Below are 16,840 nucleotides of genomic sequence, written 5' to 3' on the forward strand. Positions count from 1 at the left end.
TGTGGCAAGACTGGGCACAGATGATAGGAAATCGTATTCTCTACATTGTGACATACATTTTTTTTGGGGGGTTTACATCTACTTTAAAGAGTGAATGGCAGGCAATGCAGGGTGGCAAACCCCCAGACTTTAGAGAGCTGCCTCCATGAAACAAATCCAGGTTTTTTCCCCGGTTAAAATAATGTGTCCCCAATTTCTTTCCAGATTAATTAATAGTGCCCCAGCCTGGACAGCTACAGGGTAATCCATCGTAGCAACATTTTTGTGATTAGTCTGGAACAGGAGGAAAGAGAGGGATGTGTCTGCTTCTGGCTATGTCCAGGGTTATTGATGATGTCACATGCCTATATTCCGTGGTCTTCACAGTTCCTCCTCTTTCGGCTTGTGCAGACTTCATTGCGGAAAGTAAGGATGTGGATCATTTGCTGCCTTGCCCTTGCTTGTGATAGTGACCTACCCTCATACCTGGGCCTACACTCTTGACCGAGAGTAAAGTAGGTTCAGGTGTTATTAAACTATACCCCTTTAGACCTCTCCCTTTTTTAAGCACAATTTGGCCATACCCTACATTTGGTGTGGTATGCTATTATTCCCACCCCCGTGCTTCACCCCCCCAATAAAAGTAATCATGGTCAGTATCGTTCCCCTATATTTCATTTTGAAAACCTTGGTGGCTTTAAGGTTCTCTCTAATTCTCAATTAATACTTAAAAAAAATGTATTCTATAATGTAATATACGAACCAACCACAAGTGGCTTTAAGGTTATGTAAATCCAAGAAGCCCACAAAAAATCTAAACATGTGCAGGCAGCAGGGGGTGGGAAAACACACATCTCTACATCTCTACATGGGAACCGTGACAGTACCTCTTTAAGCAGGACTTTGGCTTTTAAAAGTTAAAAATGGCCGACAGGCTCAATTTACACATGTAACCTTGATTCTGCGGTTTACTTTTTGAAAGGCTTCACATCCACTTTACAGTTCTCAGCTTTATAGTGTATGCATTTACCAGCGATACTTCTGGATTGTACTCATTTTCTGAAGTGTTCCTGTTTTAACGTTACAACTGTATCACATAAATGTTTAATGCCGGCCTCTCGCTGCCTTTACCGATTTTTAGCAGCTGAAATATTTTGTGCATTGTAGGAAAACATTAGAGCTGCATTGAGTGAAGCTATCCTCACAAAACTTTTCTGTAGATATAAATGATATGTGTTTATACTATGAAACTGAAACCACCCAGAACAATTTTGGTTTAAAATGATCACAATGTGAACTGTTTTGTGGGCATCCTGGGCCAGATTCAGGTACAATTACGTTACGCCGCGGCGGCGGCGTAACGTATCCCATTTACGTTACACCGTCGCAGGTTTACAGCGTAAGTGCCTGATTCACAAAGCTCTTACCTGTAAACTTGCGGCGGTGTAACGTAAATCCGCTTGGCGGAAGCCCGCCTAATTCAAATGGGGCGGGCACTGGTAAAGGGGCACTGATAGGTCAGCACTGATGGGCACTGATAAGACGGCACTGGTGGGCACTGATCAGGAGGCACTGATAGGTATCACTGATGGGAGCTGATAGGGGGTTCCAAGTAATTTTCTAGCAAAAAAGACTGATTTTAACTTTGTAAGAAACAAGTGTCAGAAAAAGGTTTAGTGGTTAAACTTCCCTCATCGACAGACCAAAGTTCATTCCTTTGATCTAAGAATGAAAAGTTACAATGCTTATAGTTATCTACCAGTGCGGACACTGTTATAAAAGCTTGTCAAGCTGTCCAGTTTCTCTTTTGACAGCTGAGTGAGCAGAGAACTCTCTACGGGAATCGGGAAATTCTGCATAGAGATATTGGGGGGGGGGGGAGGGGGTTGAATCGAAATCATGAACGATTTTTTTAATGATTGATCGTGCAGCTCTAGTGGGCAGTGTAGGGAAAGGTACCCCATCTCTTAGAGATAGTACTAGTGGTAGGGAAAGGTTCCTTGTGAGGAGGGAAAGCTTAGGGCTTCATCTCTGCTGGATACCTGCCTGAGACAGCCAGGCTGCACTCTATCTCCTCTCATCAGACACACTCAGTTTGGCTGGAACCTTCTTCTCCTTCATGTCACTGTGAGTGTGTCCAGCTGGGTAGCTGTCCCACAATGTTGTTGTGTGAACTGCTGTTGCATCACTTAAATACAAGTTTTCCATTGCACCTGACTCAGTGAATTATTGCCGCCGCAGTAATCATTGAGCCTTCCCTGCACCCCCTCTTGGCAGCAGAACACAATAGCACTCCAGGAGGGATTTCCCCATCAACACTGACTATGTTTATGGGGGAATAAAGCAATTTTCTTTCCTTCCACCTCCATCTGTCTGCTTTCCATGTCTGTTTCACAACATTAGCAGGTTTTGAAGACTATAGAAAGTGGCCCATCGCCAGCTGCTGAATGTAAGTGGTAATCATTAATCATTAACTTGCAATACCTAATATTTATTTAAATAACAAGAAATAAAAAGCAGCATTTTTTTTCCATGGTTTAGTACTAGTAAAGCAAAAAAAAAAAAAAAAATACTATTTATTCCCTGAAACTGGTGTTCTCATCATGAGCATGTGGCCTTGCTGAAAAATGCAAGAGCTTTAATAGAGTACATCCAGTAATATTATTTTACAGGTCACTGAACTGGCACCATTAATAATGTACTGAAAACAGTGCAAGCAAGCGCCAGGCAGACACTGAACTGTTATTAATGTGGACAGAGAGTCTGCTTAATTTAAAAACACACCGCTAGCTCCATATCTAGAATATCTATAAGCATGAACATGTGAAGCAGATAATTGCAGATAAATGCTTATAATATTTAATGCAATGGTTGCATCTGAACCTATTTATTCTGCTATATTATTTAACCTACATACACTATAGTACCAAAAGTTTTGGGACGTCTGCATAGGGTTCAATATTGAGTTGGCCAACCCTTTGCAGCTATAACAGCTTCAACTCTTCTGGGAAGGCTGTCCACAAGGTTTAGGAGTGTGTCTATGGGAATGTTTGACCATTCTTCCAGAAGCACAATTGTGAGGTCAGGCACTAATGTGAACAAGAAGGCCTGGCTCACAGTCTCCCCTCTAATTCATCCCAACGATGTTCTTTCTGGTTGAGGTCAGGACTATGTGCAGGCCATTCAAGTTCCTCCACCCCAACTCGCTCGTTCATATCTCTATGGACCTTGCTTTGTGCACTGGTGCTTAGTCATGTTGGAACAGGAAGGGGCCACCCACAAACTATTCCCACAAAGTTTGGAGTATGAAATTGTCCAAAATGTCTTGGTATGCTGATGCCTTAAGAGTTACCTTCACTGGAACTAAGAGACGAATCCCAAGCTCTGAAAAAAAACCCTACACCATAATCCCCCCTCCACCAAATGATTTGGACCAGTGCACAAAATCCATTAAGACATGGAGGAGCGAGTTTGGGGTGGAGGTGCTTGACTGGCCTGCAGAGAGTCCTGACCTCAACCCGATAGAACACCTTTTGGGATGAATTAGAGTGGAGACTGAGAGCCAGGCCTTCTCATCCACATCAGAGCCTGACCTCACAAATACGCTTCTGGAAGAATGTTCAAACATTCCCATAGACACACTCCTAAACCTTGTGGACAGCCTTCCCAGAAGAGTTAAAGCTGTTATAGCTGCAAAGGGTGGGCCAACTCAATATTGAACCCTACGGACTAAGATTGAGATGCCCTTAAAGTTCATATGTGTGAAAAGGCGGGGTTCCCAATACTTTTGGTAATATAGTCTATGTCCATGTGCTTTATAAACCTCTAAGCCCACCGAAAATGAAAAAAAAAATCTATTTTGTGTGCACACTGCTAGGCACCATCAACCTTTAGCAACCTCACAAAGGCGACATTTACCCAAAAGTAAAATTTAAGTTGTTGTAACTGCACTAAAGGCTTCCTCTGCTGTGTGACAGGTGCTCTTTAGCTGCAGACACAAATCTGATTTATACAAGATTTATAGCTGGGCTTCAATAAACACGGCTAATCGTCAGCAAAATGCAGTGACCTCTTCCGTACAACACAAAATCAATGTGAATGTAATCAAAGGGACTTACTGGAGTTCCGGGTAAACATTCTCCAAATACCACTTAAACGGTCTGCATTTTAAGCTTCTCCGCAATGACAGTCTCTTCTGAATGCTGGAGGGAGCAAGAGTAAGAGGAAGGGAAAGGGAAGAAAATGGAAAGAAAAGGTGTGAGAGAGATAGCGGGGCAGCGCAGTCAGGGGAAGAGAGAGAGAGAGAGAGAGAGAGAGAGAGAGAGAGAAAGATGTATATAAAGAGAGAAAGAAAGAAAAAGGAGGAGAGATGCAAAGGGAGAAAGGGTGAGATAGGGTAAAGAGGGAGGGAAAGAGACAGAGAAGGGGAGATGGGGGGGGCAGGGGAAACACAGGGGGGGGGCAGAGAAGGGGAGACACAGGACGACAGAAATGGTGACAAAGGGGGGAAAGAAAAGGGGAGAGGTACAGGGGAGGGCAGATAAGGGGGAGACATAGGGAGGACAGAGAAGGGAAGACACAGGGGGGACAGAGAAGGGGAGACACAGGGTGACACAAATGGGGACAAAGGGGGGAAAGAAAAGGGGAGGTACAGGTGGGGCAGATAAGGGGGAAACATAGGGATGACAGAGAAGGGAAGAAACAGGGGGGAAAGAAAGGGGGAGGCACAGAGGGGACAGAGAAGAGGTAGACACAATGGGACAAAGAAGGGAAGACACAGGGAGGATATAGAAGAGGGAGACACAGGGGGACAGAGAAGGGAAGACACGGGGGACAGAGAAGGGAAGACATAAGGGGGACAGAGAAGGAGGAGACACAGTGTGGACAGAAAAGGGGGGACAGAGAAGAGGGGGACACATGGGGGACAGAGAAGAGGGGGACACAGGGGGGCAGAGAAGGGAAGACACATGGGGACAGAGAAAGGAAGACACAGGGAGGACAGAAAAGGGGGAGACACAGGGAGGACAGAAATGAGGGATACACAGGGGGGCAGAGAAGGGGGAGACACAAATGATACAAACAAATGGGAGACACAGGGGATACAGAGAAGAGGCAGATACAGTGAGGACAGAGAATTGAGAGACACAGCAGAAGAGAGAGAAAGGGGAGAAACATGAGGGACAGAGAAGGGGGAGACAGGGGAGAAAGAGAAGCGGAAAACACAAGAGAGAAAGAAAAGGAAGAGACACAAGGGGATAGAGAAGTGGGAGACATGGGGGATAGGGGAGACATAGAAGGGGGAATAGACAGGGGAGATAGAGAAGGGGGAGATACAAGTATGGCAGAGAAGGGGGAGATACAAGGATGGCAGAGAAGGGGGACATACAAGGATGGCAGAGAAGGGGTAGATACAGGGATGGCAGGGAAGTGGAAGGCACAGAGGAATAGATGGAGAGGGATGGGATAGAGAAGGAGGGAAAGAGACATAGAAGATGATTACAAAGTAAAGCAGAGGGAGAGTGATGGGGTACACAGTGAAGCAAATAGACATAGAAAAGAGAGACACAATAAAAACAGGGAGAGACAGGGTAAAGAAAAGAGACAAAAAGGGAGAAAAAAAAAGGGGAAAGTGACAATAACAAAGAGGGAGACAGTATAAGGGGAGAGCAAAAGAAAGAAATAGAAGAGAAAAAGGGACGGAAGGGGATGCAAAGGCAAATAGGAGTGAGATGAGTGATAATAGAAAAGATGAAGAGAGAGATAGACAAACAGTGATAAACAGAAGGGGAAAGAGAGGAGAGAGATGGAGGAGGAGAGGTAAAGGGACAGTATGTGGAAAAAAGAAAGGGCACAAGAATGTATGAAAGGTAGGAAAAAGACAAAGAGGTAAAAAGATTAGTATGTGGCCAGGAGACAGTTGCAGAGAAAACATTACAAATAGTTCATTCCACCATCCTGATCACATCGACGGGTTCATTATATATAGGAAAACAATGGTGCTTATTAATTCAAAATCACAATTAAGAAAAATTAAGCTTGTTCTTCCAAGGGACTATTATTTTTAAACTGCCCATGGTGCTTCAGGTTAGTATAACATGGAGTTTGGGAACAGCTGGGTCAGCACAGATGGGTGTATGGCTTGCAATCATTTTTATTCATTGTAATAAGCATAGTAGAGCACCACACAGGATAAGTTACAACCAATGACTGAACCAACAGTACAGGCAAATAGTAACAACCATTTCTATGCAATGGAACTAAAGGGTATAGTTAGAATTGCTCATACATGTCCGCTGGAAGCCTGTCCGTCTGACATGTTCGGTCGTCTGTACGACTCACCGGATATGTCCGCTCGGCCGAAAGCCCTCGCATGCGTCGAAGTGATTCGACGCATGCGTGGAAGCATTGACCTTCCAGGGTCGCGCACGTCACCGCGTTTGCTGTCCACGGGAAATTTGGTCTGATGGTGTGTACAGCACGCGGACCGTTTTCATCGGACATGTCCCGTCGTGTGTACGAGGCCTTACTGTTCACTACGAAAGTGCAAAGAAATTACCAGTAAAGTGATCAGGAGAAGACATAAGAGAAGCTAGTGTAGCATGTAGTGTTGAGGGGCATGCAAGGGAAATTCCCAGGGAGACCCAACTCCAAGAACACACCACTCCATGATTTACTAAATAGTCAGCAACGTTCAATCAAAGTCAGAGGACATGTAGTACGTGATCCAGGGCATTCAGACTTTGTTGAGTTTCACACATAGACTCTTGGGCCCAGATTCTCGTAGAATCGCGCAAAACTGTGCGGGCGTAGCGTATCTCATTTACGTTACGCCGCCGCAAGTTTTACAGGCAAGTGCTTTGTTCACAACGGCGGCGTAGCGTAGCGTAAATCACCCGGCGCAAGCCCGCCTAATTCAAATTAGGCGGGTAGGGGGCGTGTAGTATTTAAATTAAGCGCGTGCATGCGCCGTCCGTAAAATATCCCAGGGTGCATTGCTCCAAATGACTTCCAGGAAGTAAGTGCTTGTGGGCTTCACAGTGTCCACGAGCAAAATGACAATGGTGTTTACATAGTTTTATAAACTATCTTTTTTGAATAACTATGCGGAGCGGTGGTGGATTGTAAAATAGTAAGTGACCGGATTTATATTATAAAAATGCATGACGAAAGGACATACATTTAAAAATGCTAATTGTGGTTGGAACCCCGCTTTAAGTTACACTGTTGGCTATTACTGTAAATGCTGGAGCACCAAAGACTGGCAAAGCACAAGGGACTGGGTGGAGCTGGATACGGTATGAGGTGGCAAACTGAATATCAATGTAATAAAGATGGAGAGATATAGATATAGGTAAAATACGTGGGCCGGGTTCAGATAGCCTTTACGCCTGCGTATCTATTGATACGCCGCGTAAGTGCTACGAAGCGCCGGCGTATCTTCTTTCTGTATTCAGGAAGCTAGATACGCCAGAATTTCCCTAAGATCCGACCGGCGTAAGTGTTTTACACCGTCGTATCTTAGGCTGCATATTTACGCTGGCCGCTAGGTAGCGCTTCCCTATATTTACTTGATGAATATGCTAATTAGGTAGAAACGCCGATTCAGAAACGTACGTCCGCCCGGGGCGCATTTTTTTACGTCGTTTACGTTAGGCTTTTTCCGGCGTAAAGTTACCCCTGCTATATGAGGGGTATCCTATGTGAAGTATGGACGTCGTTGCCGCGTCGAGTTTTGAAAATTTTACGTCGTTTGCGTAAGTCGTTCGCGAATAGGGCTGTACGTAAGTTACATTGACGTCTAAAGCAATGACGATTTGCGGCGTAATTTCGAGCATGTGCACTGGGATCCTTTCTAAAATACGTCAAATACGTGGGGTCACAGTGAATTTTAATAAAACACGCCCACATCATCCACATTTGAATTAGGCGGGCTTACGCCGGACCACAGACGTTACGCAGCCGTAACTAAGGGCGCAAGTTCTTTCTGAATACGGAACTAGCGCCCTAATTTACGGCGGCGTAACGTATCTGAGATACGTTACGCCCCGCCGAAAGATACTCCAATGTATCTGAATCCGGCCCCATGTCTGTGGCACTTGAGGGTGCTACATTTAGGTCAGGACACCAGAGACATTCATAACGAGGGATATTTACAATTATAACAGCCTGCCATGCTCCTGAAGACTTATTGGTCGTAAAACGTGACAGAGAAACAGCCGCCGATGCCAAGGTGAAATTAAGTTTGTTTGCTGATTGTTATCTCGGTAATTGACTTGTGATGAAAAATACGGCATGCTATTTAGCATTACATGTTACTAAGAAGACAGCTTAATTGGCTAAAATGCATAATAATATTACCACCGCGACTCCGTGCTAAACGTGATAGCAGTCTCAGGAGACTGCGAACAGCGGATGCTGAATTATTTATTTATTGCCTGTACGGGTTTTAATTAAAAATATTCAAATGGTTAAAAATTCCATGAACAATGGGGGAGTGGATCTCGCTGGCATATAGACGTGAGAATAAATACCGTACATCTGCTGTTTTATTTCAAGTTCATTTCAGTCAATTAAACTAAGCATAAAACATATCCTAATGATACATCTTTTCCTTTTTTATCAGGAACACGAGTACATTGGCTGGGGACATGGCCAGTTTTGTGCGGCATTAATTAATTTGTTCCTTAACTTAGAAATGGAATTTATTGTCAAGGCTTGGATTGTTGTTCTATAAAGCCAGGAGCGTTACGACCGATTTCAGTTCTATAACATTTTCTACCTGTGAAATATTTTCCATCCATCCTACATTCTCTCCATTTTTCTCATTTTTTTTCCCTGGCTTTTAAGGACTTGTATACAAGTTTTGAAAGGCAAAGCAAGGCACTGTAAATGTAATACATTGCAAAGCAGCACAAAGGAATGCATTTTCTCCAGATTTGGAGTAATGTGAGCAGTTCAAGTTGATCTCAACATGACCACCGAGCTTGTATAGGCATAACTTAAAGCGGAGGTTCACCGGTACAATATACTTTTTCCCCTTAGATTCCTGCTCGTTTTGTCTAGGGGAATCGGCTAGTTGTTTTAAAATATGAGCTGTACTTACCGTTTACGAGATGCATCCTCTCCGTCGCTTCCGGGTATGGGCTGCGGGACTGGGCGTTCCTATTTTGATTGACAGTCTTCCGAGAGGCTTCCGACGGTCGCATCCATCGCGTCACGATTTTCCAAAAGAAGCCGAACGTCGGTGCGCAGGCGCAGTATAGAGCCGCACCGACGTTCGGCTTCTTTCAGCTACTAGTGACGCGATGGATGCGACCGTCGGAAGCCTCTCGGAAGACTGTCAATCAAGAAGGAACTCCCGCTCCCGAAGACCCATACCCGGAAGCGACGGAGAAGATGCATCTCGAAAACGGTAAGTACAGCTCATATTTTAAAACAACTAGCCGATTCCCCTAGACAAAACGATCATTAATCTAAGGGGATAGTTTGAAAAAATAGATTAATGGGTGAACTCCCGCTTTAAAGAACATCTCAGGCCCCGTACACACGACCGAGTTTCTCGGCAGAATTCAGCCAGAAACTCGATCGGAGCTGGATTCTGCCGAGAAACTCGGTCGTGTGTACACTTTTCACCGAGGAAGCCGACGAGGAACTCGTCGGGTCAAATAGAGAACATGTTCTCTATTTCCTCATTGTTCAATGAGGAAAGTTGGCTCGCCGAGATCCTCGGCGGCTTCAACACAGAACCTTGAAAAAGTTTTCATACCCCTTGACATTTTCCATATTTTGTCATGTTACAACTAAAAACAGAAATGTATTTCTAGTGATAGACCAACACAAAGTGGCACATCATTTTAAAGTGAAAAGAAAATGATAAATGGTTATCATTTTTTTTTACAAATAAATATCTGAAAAGTGTGGCATGCATTTGTATTCAGCCCCCATTACGCTGATATCCCTAACTAAAATCTAGTGGAACCAAATGCCTTCAGAAGTCACCTAATTAGTAAATAGAATCCTCTTGTGTGTAATTTAATCTCAGTATAAATACAGCTGTTATGTGAAGCCCTCAGAGGTTTTTTAGAGAACCTTAGTGAACAAACAGCATCATAAATGCCAAGGAACACACCAAACAGGTCAGGGATAAAGTTGTGGAGAAGTTTAGGATTAGTGAATAAAAATATCCCAAGCTTTGAACATCTCACAGAGCTCTGTTCAATTCATCATCTGAAAATGGAAAGAGTATGGCACGACTGCAAACCTACCAAGACATGGCCGTCCACCTAAACTGACAGACGGGCAAGGAGAGCATTAATCAGAGAAGCAATCATGGTAACTCTGGAGGGGCTGTAGAGATCCACAGCTCAGGTGACAGAATCTGTCCACAGGACAACTATTAGTCGTGCACTACACAAATCTGCCCTTTATGGAAGAGTGGCAAAAAGAAAGACATTTTTGAAAGAAAGCCATAAGAAGTCCAGTTTGTGAGAAGCCATGTGGGGGACAACATGTGGAAGAGGAAGGTGCTCTGATCAGATAAGACCAAAAGTGAACTTTTTGGCCTAAAAGCAAAATGCTATTTGTGGTGGAAAACAAATACCGCACATCACCCTGAACACACCATCCCCACCGTGAAACATAGTGGTGGGAGCATCATGCTATGGGGAGCCAAATACATGGCAAACTTAGAAAAAAAAACGTTAGAGTCTTCAAAAGACTTGAGACTGGAGCGGAGGTTCAGCTTCCAGCAGGACAATTCCCTAAACATACAACCAGAGCAACAATTTAATGGTTTAGATCAAATCGTATTCATGTTTCATGTAGCGCTCTCCCTAACCTCCAGAGGCCTGGTGGTGACCCGCTGAGTCAGGGAGGGCTGACATTCCTCCTCAGGGTGCAGGTTACTAAGCATGGTGGGTGTAGTGCCAGGTGGAAAGATGGGCACCAGTCACTTTTAAAAATGAACAAAGAGAGTTGTATTTCTATTAACAGAAACAGGGAGAGAGAGGGGTAGGGCACAGGACACCCTTATGTAAATGCAATAGCAATAGGCAGACTCCACAGAGAAAAATAGAACTAGGCAGGGAGCAATACAGAAAAGGGCCTTTAAGCTAAATGTAGCAATTTGTATTTTATAGCAACTGCTGTCTCCTATAGCAACAACTTTTCTCACAGTATCCCACTGTAGATCCTCAAGCTTAGCTGACCGCTACCTGCTGGACTCTCCAAACTTCACTCAGAGCTACCCGCTGTATTCTTCAAGCTTCACCCACAGCTACCCACTGGGTTCCTCGGACTCACAACTACCCGCTAGATCCCTTAAGCTTTACTCACAGCTACTCGCTGTACTTCTCTTCAAGCTTTACTTACAGCTACATGCTGTACTCCTTCAAGCTTTACTCACAGCTACCCGTTGCAGTTAGTGGATGAGTTCTATCCTGAAGCTTTCCCAGCTACTTCACAGTCCCCAGCTGATGAAGAATCTCCTCTGGTACTCCTTCAGAACTCCATCCCTTTTACACCTGCCTCCGGCAACAAGAGTGGTTAACCCCCTAGCAACTTTTTCTCCCTTGCTTCTTGGCAGCGATCAGGCTCCCCTTAGGTTAAGCCCCTTTACACATGGTTAGGCCCCAGGCCTTTAGGCCTACACCTGCTCCACACCCACCCACCTAGGTCGCAGCCCGGGTGGAAAGAATCCCAATCACCTGACTCTCTCCAAATAAATAGACTATCCCAGCAGCCTCAAGATTAGGAGAATTTGATCGAAGACTACTGTAAGACCCTGGAGTTTAGGCAGGGTTGTTCCTCACAAATTTACTTGCCAGGAGTAGTTATCCTGGTTGATTGGTTGAATCTATTGATTTCTCCCTAAGTTTGGCCTTGTTGCAATTTTCTCTTTTACCACTAGGTGGCCGGGTACTTGGCGGTACTAGATATGACAAGGGCAACGCAAGTTCAGGTTATGGGTGTAAGGGTTTCCTTGAATCTCTAGGCCTGCTGGGAGAGTCTATATATTTGGGTGGAGTCAGATGAGCTGGACGCTCCCAGTTCACTCTGTGTGTTAGGAAAGCGAATGAAGATTCGCTTTCCTAACACTGAACCGCCTATTCATCAATCAGGTGCTCGGGTCTGTTACTTGTCACCTGATTGGCTGAAATGACAGGCGCTGTGATTGGACGCCTATCAGGCATCCAATCATAGGAGAGGGCGGGCGGGAGAAGACATCGCGGAGGACACCGGACATCGATCGCCACCTGCCACCATCACCCGCTGCCCACCCGAGACAGGGTAAGTGCTGGGCAGATGGCGGGGGGCACAGTGGCAGCATTTGGGACACAGTGACAGCATTTGAGGCACAGTGGCAGCGATTAATGAGCACAGTGGCAGCATTTGGGGCACAGTGGCAGCATTTAATGGGCACAGTGGCAGCGTTTGATGGGCAAAGTGGTTGCGTTTGATGGGCAAAGTGACTGCGTTTGATGGGCACAGTGGCTGCTTTTGATGGCACAGTGGCTGCGTTTGATGGCACAGTGGCTGCGTTTGATGGCACAGTGGCTGCGTTTGATGGGCACAGTGGCTGCGTTTGATGGGCACAGTGAGGCTGCAATTGATGGGGGTTTTTTTCCTGAATTTTTCAGTTTGTTTGCACCCCCCCCCCCCCCAAAAAAAAATTTGAGCACCAGCCACCACTGCTTGTTAGCAATAAAAGTGCTGGGGACAACCACTGCCATTTTAAATCTGATATTCTTCTAAATCCACAGAGAAAATGGACTTTAAATCCTGAAGACTCTCTTAACTCCGGAATGTGACTTGATACAATATACTGTATATCATGTCTCTGTAAATGTGTGTAATGCATCAGATTGGGCCATTGATCATATATAGTCAAATACAGTGTGCCTTCAGTACACCTGAATTATTTATCAAAGGTAGTATCCTGCTGTCACAGCTGCCTGCAATGTGATGGAGAAAAGAAGAATTGGAAGTAAAGCTATATTGCATCCTACCATTTGAAGGAGATAATGGGGTCAGTGGGGACACTAATAATCAGTGCAGAAGATTCTAGTTCAGCGAGAAATGCAGCAAGAAGGCAAAGAGGGAGTAATAAGTGAAACACCAGTATGTTGCAATGAAAACAGAAGTTAAGCTGGAAATGATCTTGTTTGATTTTATGATGATTTAGCACTAGACGCGGTGCGAATTAACACCGAATTGGCAACGCATCTAAATTGCATCACGTCCATTTAAACCGATTGCGGGGTGTATGTTAAGTTAACGACACCCCACAATCTGTTTGCAAAACGCAGAGCAATATGCAGAATCAGATCGTATGGGTGTGAACAAAGGGTCCTGCACCAGTTTGGTGCGAATGCAGTGCGATTTGAGCCATAGAAATCAAGGGCTCAAATCGCATCCTAGAGACACTGCATGTCATTTGCACAGAAATGTGCTGCGATTCCTACGCGAATTACATGGTGTCTCTGAACCGCAGCAGTTTTAACCCAGGCTTAAGGTCTTATGGAAGGGACTAACCCTAATGTGCCCAACTTGCAGCCTGAAGGCAAAATGCCACCTCCTTGGTGCTTGTATGGTGCTTGTACCCATGTGGTCTGTAGTGGGAGCATGAGCATTAAAATGATTGTTACCCCAACACTTCAGATTCCTGATGTGTGGCTGCTGTACCATGTACTTGTAGAAGAAAGTATCATGTTCTCTTTGCATTGCTTTCTTTTTGTGAAATCCCTGGTGTTCCTGCTAGTCCCCTTGCTTTCCTATTAAAAACTGTCCACACTAAGCAGGAGAATGCATCGTGGTCAGTTTGTTAGCTGTGCTGGGAACAGCCTGCTCTCCTCCAATGATCACACTTGCCCTGACATGCCCCTACTGCACAGCCATTCACTGGGAAGCTCAGTGTACTGCTGTTTTTCTTCCCCCAGCTCCTATGCAGCTGAGAACAGAGGAAATTTGATCACTTAAAAATAGGGAAAATAGGTATTTATAATGTTATTTCATAGCTATACAAAAATGTTTTGCTTTTCATTTCTATTTTCAACCGAATGGGTTGTTTTACAAGGTGATCCTTTATAATCACTTTAATTTGCAAGGTAATAGCATTTATCTGTACTAGCTTCATGTAACATGTCCATAGTCTATCATTATTGTCTGTGGAATTTCTCCAAACCTAAAGGGTGGTCTCCAGTTTACACCCACACAATAATTTTCTCTAGTATGCCTGCAGTCTTTGCAGTCCTCTCAAGAATTTCACACTGTATGTTGAACATTATACCTTCTAAGTTGACAACCACAAAAGTTGAAGATTGGATATGTGAAATGAACGAAATACAATATATGGAAAAACAAATAAGAGAAGAAGGATATATTAATAGTCAAATGCCAGAAATATGACAAAAATGGGATGAATTTAGGCTTTCAAAAGGAATGGAAGAATACTTATGAATTGAAAACTGGGTAAAATTTGAAGACGAATCATAAGGGAGTAGGAAAAATAGTAAAATTGTATATGGGGAAAAGGGAGAAGATAGGAGAATGGGAAGTTTTTTTTATGGGTATGTGGGATGAATGAGGATAATTGGGAATGAAAGTAGATTGTATATTGTATATATTGTTTTAATGATAATGAGGTTTCTATAGATTGATCAGGATTCTGTATATCAAATAATAAGCAAGTATAGATATATAATGTAACAGAATCCCGGATAAATGCTAAAAAAAAATTGTATTAAAGATTTTTTTTTATAATAACGATAAATTGAAAACTAAGTTGACAACCATTGGTTCAACCAATGAAACAGAGACTCATGTCTCAACTTATCACCACCTCCTATAAATCTTAGCTCCACCTAACTTTTATAAATCAACTGTAAGGAGGTTTTGTAAGAGCTTGGCATCGCAGTGTTGTCCTGAGGTCCTCATTGCAACAGATAAGATACATGATGCAGCAAGATGGATTTTGCCGTAGAATTACCCATTTCACTTTACGAACATTGTTGTAAAAATAAAACCATATTTTTTACAATGTTATTAGCTTAGGTGGCATTTACTTTAAAAAAAGTTAATTTGGGCTTCATGTACACTCACCTACATTGACAGCTCCTGAACTTGAGTTTAGGAGCTTTTGGCGTTCTTTTTGCCAAAGCTCCAAAACTCAACTCCATAAAAACCTATGGGCCAGATTCAGAGAAGAAGTACGCCAGAGTATCTGCTGAAACTCCGGCGTACTTTCAAATTTGCCGCGTCGTATCTTTATTTGTAATTCACAAACGGCATTTGGCTAAGATCCGACAGGCGTACGGCTTCGTACGCCTTCGGATCTTAGGATGCAATACTTCGGCGGCCACTGGGTGGAGATCGCGTTGTTTTCCGTGTCGGGTATGCTAATTAGCTGTTTACGGCGATCCACAAAGGTACGTGCGTCGCATTCTCTTACATCGTCGCTAGTCGGCTTTTCGCGTCGCAAAGTTACGGCTGCTATTTAGGTGGTGTAACAATAGACAGCCCACGTTAAAGTATGGCTGTCATTCCCGCATCGAATTTAAATTCATTTTTTTTGCGTAAGTCGTCCGGGAATACGAAAGTACGTAACGCACGTCGCCGTTCAAAACATTACATCGGGCGACGTCATTTCGCGCAAAGCACGGCGGGAAATTTCAAAACGGAGCATGCGCAGTACGTCCGGCACGGGAACGCACCTAATTTAAATGGTACACGCCCCATTTGAATTAGGCGGGCTTGCGCCTGACGGATTTACGCTACGCCGCCGCTAGTTTACACGCAAGTGCTTTGTGAATCAAGCACTTACGCTGAAAACTTGCGGCGGTGTAACGTAAACGGGATACATTACGCCACAGCGCAGGTACCTGAATCTGGCCCTATGTGTCCATGTACACATGGACTTTAAGCAGAGTTTAGGAGTTGCCATCTTTAGCTGAGCTTCAAACCTCCATCTCCTGAATGCGGAAGAATCGCATTCAGGATAGACATTTTTTTCCGCCGGCCGTTTTTTCCAAAAACGTGCCTTGTGTTTGCATTTTCCCATAACCGCGGTAAATGTAGGCCAGTGTGCACGAAACCTTAGGCTGCTTTCACGCCTGAGCGCTGCATTTTTGAGAGTTTTTTCAAAAAAAATTTAGGCCTTTGTATGGGCATTTTTGTACAGCATTTTAAACTACTTCAATACTAGAAACTTTTACCCCCCTTCCTGCCCAGGCTAATTTTCAGCTTTGAGCACTGTCACATTTTGAATGACAATTCATGCAACACTGTACCCATATTAAATGTTATCATTTTCTTCAGACAAATAGAGCTTTTTTTTGGTGTTTTTTCTTAATTTTTTGTGTCATAAAATGTTGTAAATAAAAATATTTTTCTACATTTGCTTGTTAAAAATAAAGCAATTCAGTGTTTATTATTTAGTCTGTCCACAAACTATGGTATATATCTTAAAATCGATTTAATCCTGATGTACTGACTAATTTCTTGAGGCATGAAAATGCTTAGTCAATGGGTCTTCAAACTATGGCCCTCCAGTTGTTCAGGAACTACAATTCCCATCATGCCTAGTCATGTCAGTTGAATGTCAGTGTGTTACAATGCCTCATGGGATGTGTAGTTCTGTAACAGCTGGAGGGCCGTAGTTTGAGGATCCCTAGGACAGTACAAATATCCCCAAATGACAGCCCAAGGTATTTAGCAAGAGGCATGACGAGTTTTTTAAAATTGTAATTTTTTGTCACAGTTTTTTAGAATATGAAGAAATAAAAAAATAAAAAATATTTTACATACTGTCACCAGTGCAGTACAGCTTTACTGGTGTGTCGGTGATCAGGGACACTGACTGGTG

At 43.7% G+C, this 16,840-nt stretch overlaps 1 protein-coding gene across 1 annotated transcript in view; it reads right to left on the reverse strand.

The window, feature by feature from the left end:
• Positions 1 to 16,840, reverse strand: part of GALNT14 (polypeptide N-acetylgalactosaminyltransferase 14) — a 657,875-nt gene that overhangs the window by 27,564 nt on the left and 613,471 nt on the right. The window contains exon 12 of the mRNA XM_040351317.1: positions 4,098 to 4,181. Within this exon, the coding sequence (XP_040207251.1) occupies positions 4,098 to 4,181 (84 nt within the window). The remainder of the gene's footprint in view (positions 1 to 4,097; positions 4,182 to 16,840) is intronic.

Source organism: Rana temporaria, chromosome 4, assembly GCF_905171775.1.
Source record: "Rana temporaria chromosome 4, aRanTem1.1, whole genome shotgun sequence".
NCBI lineage: Eukaryota > Metazoa > Chordata > Amphibia > Anura > Ranidae > Rana > Rana temporaria.